At 40.1% G+C, this 13,641-nt stretch overlaps 1 protein-coding gene across 1 annotated transcript in view; it reads right to left on the bottom strand.

Annotated features, from left to right (window-relative positions):
* The window catches only part of ep300a (EP300 lysine acetyltransferase a), a 34,634-nt gene extending 26,461 nt beyond the window's left edge, over window positions 1-8,173 (bottom strand). Inside the window, exons 1-4 of the mRNA XM_084741475.1 lie at window positions 7,676-8,173; window positions 4,302-4,996; window positions 1,701-1,880; window positions 1,012-1,342 (exon numbers count right to left, since the gene is read on the bottom strand). Coding sequence (XP_084597601.1) covers window positions 1,012-1,342; window positions 1,701-1,880; window positions 4,302-4,996; window positions 7,676-7,769 — 1,300 coding nt within the window. The 5' untranslated portion in view covers window positions 7,770-8,173. The remainder of the gene's footprint in view (window positions 1-1,011; window positions 1,343-1,700; window positions 1,881-4,301; window positions 4,997-7,675) is intronic.
* Window positions 8,174-13,641: the final 5,468 nt, after the last annotated feature.

The raw sequence follows: 13,641 nt of genomic DNA, 5'->3' as shown, positions 1-13,641 counted from the left end.
GCATCTGGCAACACACGGGGACAAGCTGGTAAGGACAGGGATGCGCCGAGCTTGACTGCTTGTGTGAACCCACATCAAGCACATTAGCCGGCTGTGTGGGATCCCTGACCCCGGAGATGGGACACATAGATATAAAACAAAAAAACTAGATGTGACGTGTCAGAATAAAATCTATTTCCATCTATGAAGAGGAGCCCACTGATCATGACAGCACCCCCTCTTCAGGTCAGCAAATAGGATCATATTTGCGCAAAAGAACTGAAGCTAAAGTTTGTAGCATACCAAGAATAGCAATGCAAAATTCAATCTGATGTATTGAAAGTGTTATTTGAGGTATTGTAGTTGGGTTTGGTTCTACTTATTATGCATATCTGATATGTAAATTTAAGTGTTATGATATATTTAAGTAAACAAACTGTTCAGTTAATATGTTGTTCAATTTCAAGCCCAAATATGCCTTAGCAATGAAATAAGCAGCTCTTCAATGCTCTCTTAGGCAGCAATATGGTTTTAAAATAATTATATTACAGCAATATCAGAAAAAAACCAAATGATACCCAACCCTGACGCACTGCAAGCTAGTTGATTTCCCAGGTACATCAGACCTATCCAGTCCTGTGCATCTAACCACCCTCTCACACAAAAAGAGTGGAACTCACCCCAACTCATTAACATTTTTGTCACCTTTGACATTCACTGACAAAAGTTTCAGATTATGTCATAATTACTGCAAAAATATATGACTTTTTATTTCATACGTCCTGTTTCGTCAGTGAAAAAATGTTGACAAATCTATGCTAAAACCTTTGGACAACACAGACAATATTTGTTAACTTTATAAACAGAAGATGACTGTGATCTTATTAGGATTCCTGGTTATAATATAAAATACACTAGAACACACTACACTAGAATACTAGAATATCTCTGCTACTTGCCTGCTTGTCAAACACAGGGAAACATCATAGCTATCCACTGAGTGCAGAAGCATGCAGCATTGCTTCTACTCACCCTGACAGGACTTGCCAGCCTGGCAGTGAGTCATGTGGTTGAGGACGTTCTTCATAGTGCGGCAGTGGGGAAGGTTGCACTGCCGGACTTCACCGTTGGCCTGCTCCCGCCGCTGGCACTTGTGTGCATGAAGAAGCAGGACCAGTTGCTGCTGGATTAGCTTACGCTTCTCGGGGTCAGCCGTGGGTGGTGCTCCGGCCGCAGCGGATGCTGCAGAAACCTGGGTACCGGGACCAACCAGACCTGCCTGAGCATTGGGCACCATCCCTGGGGCGCCTCCCACAGGTGCACCAGAGGGACCGCCCACACCTGTCTGTGACTGCTGAGAGCCCTGGCAAGTGAAGTGAGAGGGAATAAGAAGAGATTACATGGATGAGACAAAGGTAGGAAATAGGAAAAAAGGAGAAGTAAGGTAGAAGGCAGCAGGAGGTAGGGAGGGAAGAGGAAGAAGAAAATAAAAAGAAGAGGTGATGTTTAATTTAAAATAAGAGATGAGGGGGTTAATTGAAAAGAAATCACAAATACAATGCAGTAAAACGGTGGTGCAGTGAGAAGAAAAGTAAGAGGGAAGGGACGAGAGAGAAAGGAATCATTTTGAGTTTATACTTAAATCTGCCAGCTTGGTAAAGGATCTATGGTGTAACTCATTCTTTTTCATTTTTTCAGTCAGATTTGTATTTGTTCCCTACCATGGCAGCCATTCCTTGCATGGGCTGGTTTTTCTTGTCCACGTTGAACTGGGCCGGGCTGTTGGCCATAGGACCTTTGTTCTGGAGCTGAGGGCCCAGCCCTGCACCACCCAGACCTTGATTACCCTGCGCTGCATACGGACCTCCAAAGGGGCCCCCTGGGTTCCCCATCATCCCCATCTAGGAGAAACAAGGAAAACAAGGAGAGACAGAGAGAAGTTGGTGAGAACAATTAAGAGCTACAAAGAGTAGAAGAGAATGATGTATAAAACATCAGGCTTAAGCTGCATTGATTAATCGATTAGTTGGCAGCTACTGTAAACTATTAATAATCAATTTACCAGAGTAATTTTTTACAAAAAAAGTCAAAATTCTCTGATTGCAGCTTCTTAAATGTGAATATTTTCTGTTTTTAACTTTTTTTGACAGTAAAATGACAATGTTGGTGTTGTAGATAAAACAAGACATTTGAGTACATTACCCTGGGATTTGGGAAACAGTGATCAACATTTTTCATTGTTTTCCTAAATTTTATGGACCAAACAACTAATCGATTAATCAAGAAAATAACTGACAGATAAATAAACAATGAAAATAATCAGTTGCATCCCCACAATAGCAGTATTTTGTGTTAAGGTAGTAAGTAATAATCCTGCAGTGTCTCCCAAAGATCTCACGTGTAGAAACATGGTGGCCTCCATGTAAGAGGACCCATGCCCTTTGTAAAAAATGAAGGGGTAACAAAAATGTAATGATTCTTATTTTCAGGTGATTACACACTAACGAAAACATAATTATAAATATTACATTCCATTTCTGCCATATTCTGCAAATAGACCCCATAAATCTTACACACTAGACCTTTAAATCACACCTGTTTTTACCACTTGCACTGCCTATTGCTCAATAGCAATTAAGTCACACTCAGCTGAAGGGAGAAATGGTACTCCTAAACCAGTTAATCAGGTTACAGCATCAAGTAATGTGTAATTAAATCAATAGAAAATCATCTAAAACTTATACAAATCTAAATCTAATATCAAGAGTAGCCAGAGGAATGTGTAACAGCAACCTCACATGGCTCCCCTTTTTTCCCTGCACACTGAATGGGTTATTTGAACTGAAATCACAGATCTATTCATCATCAGTATCATCGTCTCTTTTCTCTCCTTATTCCTTCCATCACCTATACAAGTTTGATTGCATTTTTCTTTTACTGCTCCCCATACCAAACCTGGAAACCCTCACTGCTTTTGATCTCTGTGGCTCAACCAAACATAATTGTCTCCACCATATTCGTTATGCAGCCTCAGCCTGCCACTGCAACATTTTTACTGTCACTCCTGTGGGACTGTCAATCACACAACCAGCGCAGTTTTCTGCCATTTCAACTCCAAACATACATAAGCGTGCTGTGCATCTCTCATGGTTGTTAAATTACACAGATACGGTCATGGACCCAAAGCACTACTTTGAGGTTGTACAGTGAAAAAAAGCATCCATTTCTGAGCAAAGAACCTAACTAGAGCATCTACTTGAAGGAACAATTCATCCCAATATCTAAGTTTTGGAGATACTGGCCACAGAGATGTCAGCCTTCTCTCCAATATCATGGAGTTAGATGGCAGTCAGCCTGTGAAGCTCGAAGTGCCCAAAAAAATTACATTTGAAAAGAAAGAAAAAAGAAAAATCACAGCCCGCTTAGTCAAAATAATTCACGGACCTTGTTATGAGCAGTTTCATGTGGGAAATTCATATTAGAAATAAAGTAGTTCCAGAAGATTTTACTGCAGAAAGAAGGTAGTTTCTACATAAAATTGCTTGCAACAAGGTCTGTGGATTATTTTGACTAAAGAGGTCATGATTTTTGGAAAGAAACATTGCTGCTGAGTTTTTCAAAAGTATTTTGGCACTTTGAGCACCACAGAACTAGTGCCATCTACTTCCACTATATTGGAGAGAAGGCAGAATTTTCTACAGCCAATATCTTCAAAATTCAGCAACTCAAAGCAAAATAGTATAGATGGTTAAGTTGTACAACAAGCCAGAAGAAAAGTATGTTTTTTATTTTGGGGTGAAGTGTCCCTTTAAGTAGCTTATGTTACAGGAAAAGCAAAAGCAAAATGTAATTTGCAAATAGGTTTTGCTCATAAACATATAGTCCTGACCCACAATCAATCATGTGCAAAAAACTTACTTACTAAATGATGAGATATAAATAAAGTAGGAAAATGAAGCAATAAACTTACTTTATTTAACATCAACACTGACTGGACAGACAGTTGAAAAGTGTTCAGTGTTCCCTTTAATAATTGCATGCCTAGGCTTGTCTAAATGAATCCATGTCTCTGTTTCAAAAGTTCATATTTTGGGTAGGAGCTCAGGTTTTTGAACATTGACTGGAAGATAATATGACTTCTACAAATGAGTACAACATTGAGCTGAAATACAAGATTTTTTTTTTTTTTTTACCAATTTGGTATTTACTATGTTCTTCCATATGAATTACATCAAATTTAAAAAATGAATCTCAGAGTTCATATGCAATGTTAAAGCATATCCATAGGGAAAGAACATTTCTATAATGAAAGGAGTCCCTACCTTGTTCATCGCTCCAGGTTGCTGGCCTCTCATTCCAGCTTGGCCCCCAGCTCCCTGCTGCTGTAAGGTCTCAGCCAACAGGTTGCTGTTGCCACCCATTCCCTGATTCCCAAAGCCCATCCTAGGGGAGCCATTCATCACCTGGCTCCCAATCATGCCTGGCTGCTGCTGTCCATTATTGCCTTTCTGCTGCGCTCCCATCATGGCCCTGTTCATGCCACCCATCATTCCAGCTGCAGCATTCTGTTGTTGCTGCATCATGTTGGCCTGTTGCTGAGGGGAGAGGTGCTGCTGCTGCCCCTGGCCCATCATCTGCGGAGGCCCCTGGCCAGGGGATGCCTTCATGTTTGCCAAATGTTGCCCCATGGTGGTGGGGCCTCCCGGGCTGCCCATGGCTCCTTGGTGCCCCTGTTGGGTCGAGGTGGGTGCCCCTGAACGCAAAAGCTCGGACAGCTGTTTGTGCTTGGCCACCGCATCCTGGCCTCCGCCAACACCCCCAGGACCCCCTCCAGGGCCAAGCCCAAGACCCATTCCTCCTGCCCCTCCACTGCCTCCTCCAGGACCCAGCCCTGCAGGTCCTGCTCCCAGTGTGGTGTGCAACTGGCTGAGGTCCCCTCCATTGATCAGGCCTGGTTCGTTAGAGCTGATGAGTTCATCTGGGAGATCATGCTCCAAGTCAAACAGTGAGCCAAAATCTAAAATGGAAAAGAAATGCAAAGTTTAGGAGGGGGAGACAATGAGATGGGACACAAAGCGGGGAAAGGGTGAGAGGAGGACAAAAAGGGCCACAGCCATGTTAAGCTGGTATAATCCTTCATTTTTCAGCATGACTGAGTGAAAATGCAATTGCATGCTTGACAATAAAAACTGATAAAAGCTGTTTAGAGGTCTATAACCAATTTTCTCCCATTAGAAATTAATAACGTACCATCAAGCACAACACAACTCAGCACTAAAGTACAGGTAAGAACCAGAAGAACTTGTGTCTGTGAAGCTGTCGGCACAAACATATATGCAAACACACACACCCACATGGCCTGCTCGCACAGAGAATCTCTGACCAGTAAAGTGATTCAACATGTTGCATAGGCAGGTTTGTGCAGACAAGGTGACGAATGGACCATTTCATTGAAGTAACGCTACAAAATGGAGCCAGGTCGGTAGAACCACACATTCACTGTGCAAATTCAACAGCACACAGCTTGGGCAGTCGACACAGACACAAGATGGTCATAGTGTATTTTTCTGTCCCTTTAAGATGGACATCAAGATCAAGAATCACACACCTCAAAAATTCTCAAAGTACAGAATCTAATTTAGTTTTGAGTTCTGTTCTTCCATTAATGAATGTTTTTAATAACACTGGAAAATACCACATACTGTTAAACTCACCCAACCAACATATTTAAGTTATTATTTAATTAGTTGTTTGAGTTACATTACAAAACATTTGCTCATTTCAGATCAGAATAATGTTTTCGTTTAATATTACTACAAACTGAGTGCTTTAGATTTTGGGTTGCAGGTCAGATTTAAAGACTTGAAGATCGCAAACACCTTGCCTCGGTCTCTCCTTCCAAACATGCAGGAAAATCTATGGTGGCCACGAAACCTCTGCAGAATGCAAAAAGTGAGGTCTCCATGGAAGAAGACCCACTCCCTCTATAGTAGTTAGAAATGGTTAATTCTAAGGTAATGAAAATACAACAATTCCTATTTTTTAGGTGAAACATATATTATATGATTATATATTATTATATGATATACAATATCATATTCCATTTCTGTCATACTCTTGCAACAACTCTGTCTAAATCTTAACACACTGGATCTTTAAGTAAGCTATGAAGACATCACTTTCAGCTCAGGTCATTAGTGATGTTCATTTGCCATTGCTTTTTACAGTTTGATGAATTGTAACTGATGAGTGACTGATCTACAATGAAAATAACCTGCATTTGCAGCCCTAACCTTTAATGAACCAAATCTAAAAATTACTTTATTTAAATCATAAACAGCAAACATTATTATTTTTAAAAGTGATAATTTCCAAGAGGTAGTTATACCAATTTCTCGCCATATGCTTTTATGTCTCAAATCAAAAATACATTGGAGGAATGAGATTTAAGTGCTAAGGATTGCATCACTTATATACAGTTCCTTTGCTTGACAGCACTGCACTGACTTTTAAAATACATCATGCAAGGTAACGCAAATGTGTAATGTCTGGATGATTTACCCGTAAAAATCATTTTCCACAGATGCTGACTGGCACTTATGGCCTTAGCTGAGTGGACAGCCTAATGTGCAGCTGTTCACTGTAAAAAATGATTGAGTGAATGATAAAGTATTGAAATGTGGGTGATCATTTCGTGCTTGGATCAGTATTTGCTTGCTAACTTGACTCGCTGGTTAATATCGCAGTGAATGGGCATGGCGCTGTCCATGCTCCACAGTTTTGTTCGCAGGCCACTATTCCAGCTGCTGTCACACGCCACCCACAAAATACACCCCAACAATGGCAAATTGAGCTTAACAATCAGTCGGACCCGTGGGCCTAAATTTAGGTTTCCCACAAGGCTATCCCCAACACCAATGGCAACCTCTGATTTCACCAATACTGTCAACGGTGACGGTAGCTAACGTTTAGTTGGAAGAGGGTCCGAGTTATGATGGGGCAACACAACAGATTGTTTCAGACGCTAGAAGCCTGAAAACTCAAATAACATATTGGCCCTAGCTGACTGTCAATTTGGTACAACTATAAGGCACCAAAAACTTTATCATAAGTTGGTTTGGCATTTAGCTTATTATCAGTCCGGCTAAAGTAGCCATTAGACATGGGACCGTCAGTTGAGGACCTGCATTCAGTTTGCTAACCTAGGTCGTGTCTACAAGGGAACCCCATACCTACGAGAGATCTCGCGAGAGTGGTATTTTAACCCAACGCGTGAGCTTTCCCTAACTATAACCAGGTGCTTTCTATCCCCCAAACTACCCAGAATTTAACCACGGGATTGTCACATTGGAAAACACAATACCTTCGCAAAAGGTAAAGGGTGAATAAACCAATCTCGCGAGCTCTTTCGCAATTTTGGGGTTCCCTTTTAGTCACGACGGCTAGCTTAGCGTTAGCCAAGCGGCTAACATAGCTACCTCCGGCTAAAATGGCTGTTAGCATGCGAGCTAGCTGGGGGAGGTCTTCTTCACGTCCGACACACACTCACTACTAGCAAGCTAACATTAGCAAGCTACGACAAAAACAGAGGAGTAATCCCGCGTCTTCTTCCCCTTTCAAGTAAACCCAAGCCGCCAAAAAATAACAAACTTAACAAATAACATCGTAACAAATGATATCATGAAACAATACTTACCGTTTCCATCGCTGGCGGAGGCGGAAAGTGCCGGAGAGGAGAGTTTAGGCCTCTTGGCTGAAGGCGGGCCAGAGTCCAGAACGTTCTCGGCCATATTTTTTCGAAATAAAAATATATAAAGTATCCACAATTGCAGACGTTTTCACGCCTTTAGAAGCTCATTCCTTCTCGTTTCCAATATTGCGACTTTTCCCCCTCCTTTTGAGGGACTAAGAGGGGGAAAGTCCCGTGTACAAATTACTCCTCTTTCCCTGGGTTCGCCTCTCGATTTCAGCCTCGGCGTATATCAACCCCCCTCCCTCCCTCGTCGGATTTTTTGTTCTTTATAAATTTCTGCCAGCGGAGGAGGAGGAGGGGGTCGGTGAAAGTAAAGAGGGAGACACACGCAGCGGCTTCCCTCTAAACTTACACAGCCTCTTCGGATGTAAATAAACTGTCCGCGGGTCTCTCCCCCATGGCTGCATCCGTCATTTCAGCCTCCTTTCCAGCGGAGTCTGGATGGAGATAATGTCGGGCAGAAAAGGCTTGTTTGCCTGCGAAGTGATGGTGGTGCTGCTGGTGGCAGCGGGTGAGGATGAGGGGATGCAAATAAAAAAATAAGCCGACAAATATGCAGCTGCAATGGTGGAGAAACTATAATGCTTAAAAGATGGGCTGTGGATGTAAAAGGAAAAGAGTAAAGTTATTTATTATGAAATGCACATATGCAGCAACCTGAACTTGAATCTGTTTTTTGGTGTAGTTTAATTGCAAATATTAAAGTTGGATTATGTTAAACAGTTATTTTAAATGCAATCAATCTAAGTTTTACAGCTGGTACCTTTAAAAAGATAAAAATTAAACATTTAAAATAACTTAAAGTGCAGCAGACCAAGGTGGAATCCCAAACACTGAAAACTGTATGCACATCTGGAAAGATTTGGTGGAACTTGATTCCCCAATAACTGACTTCACTAAATTAAAGGGACAGTTCACTCCAAAATCAAAAAATACATATTTTCTTCTCTGGCCTGTGCTATTTATCCATCCAGAGTTTTTTGGGGTGAGAGACACTGCATTCATTTAAATGTAATTTTTTTTGGTCCTTTGAGCACCATGAAAGAAGGCCGACATCTTTAAAACCAATATCTCCAAAACTCACACCAAAGCAATCTAGATGGATAAAGTGCACTACAGGCCAGAGGAAAAAATATGTATTTTTTATTTTGGGGTGAACTGTCCCCGTCATCCCTATTTTTGGTTTTCTTTCTCATGGGTAAAATGTTGACTCCGTTCATTCATCTGTAAATCGTCTATCATAAAGCACAGAAGGATGCAGCGTCCTCAGCCCGTCCAAGTGTTGCACCAAAAAAAATCAGTCATCAGCCTTTACTCTGTCACTTGTCGAATGTTTCTCCACCATGCAGTCACTCGCATGCATATGTGTGTTAGCATGTGTGACAAGCTGACCTGGAGCTTGTCCGTAGGAAATCTGACTGTATGTTGAAGGTTGAAGGTTCTCTGTGATTCCAAATTTTTGAAAAATCTCTTTTATGGCTCCACGGCAGCAACAGACGTGGCCAGAGCCATTATATTTTTTGGGTAATCCCATTCTTGTGAACATGATGTTTCAAGAACGCCCTGAGGGAATTTCTTCAAACTTGGCACAAATGACCATTTGGACTCAAGAATGAACTGGTAAGAGTTTTGGTGGTCAGAGGTTACTGTAACCTCATGTCCACCCCAGGGGAGCATGGAGGGGAGCACTGGCCACCCCTGAAATCTAATTGGCCACCCCAAGTGCCACCCATTATCCTCAAGTATGATTCGTTATCTGTCCTGTGAAAGGTGGGACCTTAGTTTCAACCCACTAATTGATGAGTAATTTAAAATGTGTATCATTTTCTTTTGTATGTAGCCTACCTTTAATTTTTACAAAGTTATTTTATCCTACTTAATAAATTAATAAGTAATTTAAATAATAAATCATGAAAATAAGAGTATTTTTGATGGTGTGTGGATGATAGTCTGAGTATAGATATACAATGGAGGTACAATTGCCTTTCCTTTTGAGGACTTAAAGAGTAAAGTATGGAAGCTTTTGTTATATTTGTATGGCTTCATTCTGTTGTGCACAAGTTGTAAAAATTTAAATAAAGTGACCAGAAATAAGATACTTTAATGTTAGTAATTAAAGTAGATATGAGATGTATGTGTGTGTATGTGGATGCCTCATGCCACCCCTACATAAGCCAATGCCCCAAAAGTCTGGAAACACCCCTGAGCCATCCCACTCATAAACATGATATCTCAGAAACGCTCGGAGGGGATTTCTTTCAAATTTGGTGCAAACGTCAGCTCAGACTCTAGGATGACCTGTTTTTGAGGTCAAAGGTCACTGTGACCTCAGAATTCATACGCTAATTATGACTAAATCAATCAACATGCTGGTGATTACACAGATGTTGGGGGTTGCACACAAAAAGTCTTTTCAAGTCTGCCTGGCAGAGATCAAGGCCTCATTTCTAAAAATGTTGTGAGATTTATACTCGAACTTTGTCTGAAGAACATTTCTGACAAACTACTGAGCATAAAAAAAACCTTGCTTACACAGATTCTGAGAAAAAAAAATAATTTAAGCACGCGCAATCCATAAATCTCAATATAAAATGCCACGTCACAATCAGTGATTTCCCCCTTACATAATGCAGCATAAATTAGGGTTTAGTCAGGAACAGCCATGGACCAAAAGAGTAAAGCAAACTGTTCAGAAGAAGAGATCACTGTGACTGAGGAAGAGATTGAAGCCATGTAGCTTGGGAGAGTGTCACAATTAATTCCTCACACCTTTAATTGACAATAGCTATCACAGTCTTCATACAGTTAATGAAAAGATCACCACAGGTTCAGGCCAAACTGCAGTATCCCTACATAACCAGCAGGAAAATCACTTAAGTCAAGTCAAGACTTAGTAATAATTTCCAAGTCAAAGTAAAGTTTTATACATAACTACTTATTGGTTTTCTGCTTAATCACACTTAGGATCAAAACTGAACGTAATTTAAATTTATACTCTTCTAGTTCAGCCTGTAAAAGTACATTTGTCGCTCGAGTTTCAGCTTCATTTTTTTCTCTTATGGAACATAATAAATTATTTACTCCAGGAAAGGTGTTAAAATCAGCCCACTATGTTTCCAACTGCAAAGCAATGGCCAGTTTGAAAAGCCGACATCTTCCTTTAAGCCTACACTCCCAGCAGGACAGGAGCTGTTACAGTGTACACTGCTCTATATGTAGAACTGCCTCACACCCATTCATTCTCAGTCTTATTCACACAGGTTTATTTTAACCTATCAACTCTCGGTTTACAATGTTTTCCAAAACATTCAACACAAGTGACGTTTTTTAAAAATCCACTTTGTGTTACAGTGTCACATTTACTGCATATCGTTTATCTGCTCAGTAATACTGTGCTCACATTGAGTCAGATAGTCCAACTGAAGATTTCATTTTTAATTGCTGCACCATTATATCAAATGGAAACATGAAAACTTCTTGAAAATATATGCACTTTCTTTCATGTTTAAACTTCATGATCTACACTAGAAATTAGAGTGAAGTTTTGGGAGTCTGAAATGTGTTTGGCTACATAGTATTCCTACTGATTGGCCAGTGGGGACAAAAGCAGTTTGTAAAAATAGAAATATGTTTGCTGTCAGCAGTGGGAGAGACTGGGTCTTTCTAAACATGTTTGATTCAGGCCTTTTGAGGATGTGCGTTCAGGTTACAGTTATCAAATGGCCTGTCAGGAGTATAAAAATATATAAGCAAACATGGGCTTCTTGTCTAGACATTTTATGTAAAAAAATTGTGGGTCAAGCTCTCACACCGATTCAAGAGACTTTAGGTTCTCATGTGTGTCCTCAAATCTTAAAGGGATAATTCACTCAAAAATGAAAATTCACTCATTATCTACTCACCCTCACGCTGATTGAAGGTCGGGTCAATTTCTTTTGTTCCGCAAAACACTGCTGGCGTTTCACAGGAAAACAGCGCGGCAGAATCTCCCGAACAATGGAGGTGAATGGCGACCAGATTTCAAACAGAAAAAACAAACAAAAAAAAAAAACATTAAATGCCTCCATACTGCTCATGTCGCGTAACTCAAGTCTCCTAAAGCCCCGACATGCCAACTTGCGAGCCCGCACCGACACACACACCCAGATTAGAAGGTGTGCACACTCAGTGAACGTGGCTCCAAGCTCAGGATCTACAGTGAACATTTAGGCTAAAAACATGTTGCAAATGACGACTTTCAAGTCAACAAGTAAACAGAAAAACGGCCAAAAAAGTAACATAATTTCAGGCAAAATTTTAAAAACTGATCAAAAAATGTCAAACAATCATTTGAAGGACCCCCTACAGCAACTCTGAAGGCCCTATAGGTTTCACAGCACCTCTGTTGATATTTCCCAACCCTCCCAGTTTTCACAATTCTTCCATATTTCTCCATATTTCTGAAAGATTTGCACACCTTTTTTCCTCCTTATTATCGCGATTTTTGACACTGTGCAATGTGTATGATGAATTATTCTGTCTTCTTTCCTGAGAATTAAAAGTAAAGTCAATATTATTATAAAAATGCTATTGCAGTGCACAAAAAGGTCTTTGAAACTTTTTTTTTTTTTGGTAATAACATCATCCCTGTTTTTGATGTCTCAGGGTTGGCAAGTAAGCCTGCTGAAGACCACAGAATTAATGAATGAAAAAAGATAGTGAATGTAAGCTGCAGGCTTAGAAATCCAAAAACTTGTAAATAATGAACAGCAAACAAAAGGAGTGTTAAGTCATACATTAGGTTAGTTTATGAACAATGATTGGTGGTACTGTACCTTTACTTTGAATGAGTCCTATATGACTCTGAAAGTCTACCGTTTCCACCTGAGTGACAATGCAGCTGCACCGAACCAGACTTCCTACGAAGAATTCCTGTTTCTTAAGGTAAGTTTTTGTAAAATCTGCCATGTCAATTTTCTTTTAGTGGCAGTGGCAAAAACTAAATGAATGAAAGAAATCTGTTGAATATTACTTTATGCCAGAGATTTCTACAAGTTTGCACTACAGGGGTGACTTTGTCTGTCTTTTTTCCTGAGAATTAAAAGTCAAGTCAGTATTATTAAATATAAAAATGCTATTGCAGTGCACAAAAAGGTCTTTGAAACTAATTTTTTTGGTATTTAACATCATCCCTGTTTTTGATGTCTCAGGGTTGGCAAGTAAGCCTGCTGAAGACCACAGAATTAATGAATGAAAAAAGACAGTGAATTTAAGCTGCAGGCTTAGAAATCCAAAAACTTGTAAATAATGAACAGCAAACAAAAGGAGTGTTAAAACATACATTAGTTTAGTTTATGAACAATGGGTGGTGGTACTGCACCTTTACTTTGAATACTAACCACTTAAACATGAAGACTGAGGACACATACATTTCAAATTTCTTTGAAAGAACTGGAAGGCTGATATATCCATCTTTGTAATGTCACACACAGGTAGTGTAAGTCTGAGCGCTACATGCACGCCACTGTCAGCCAACCACGTATCAGATCACGCCCCAAAGATTTTAACACACACCCTCTCATTATCAAATAACATAAATGGTAGATATCATGAAAAAATTTGGACTTTAATCCAGAACATATTTTTCATTTCTGTTTTCCAGGAACTCAAAAAGAATCTTTCCATACCTTGTACACTCTTCATTCACACATTCCCAATGTTCTATTGCACCTTTTAAGCACAGACATTACAGGCTGTTTAGTGCTCAGTATATCACACTTGCAAATTGAACTGAATCACATTACTTGCATTAGCAGTGCATTACTGGTGTGTGCATTGTGTACATGATATATGTGTATTTATGCATGTAGTTTCCTGTTTTATATATATATATACGCTTGTGTGTATGAACTGTTGTCTGTAACTGTGAG

The sequence above is a fragment of the Lutjanus erythropterus genome, chromosome 17 (genome assembly GCF_056507025.1).
Source record: "Lutjanus erythropterus isolate fLutEry1 chromosome 17, fLutEry1.hap2, whole genome shotgun sequence".
Classification (NCBI taxonomy): domain Eukaryota; kingdom Metazoa; phylum Chordata; class Actinopteri; order Lutjaniformes; family Lutjanidae; genus Lutjanus; species Lutjanus erythropterus.
The sequence above is the reverse complement of the archived record's forward strand: the minus strand, read 5'-3'. Positions and strand labels throughout refer to the sequence as shown.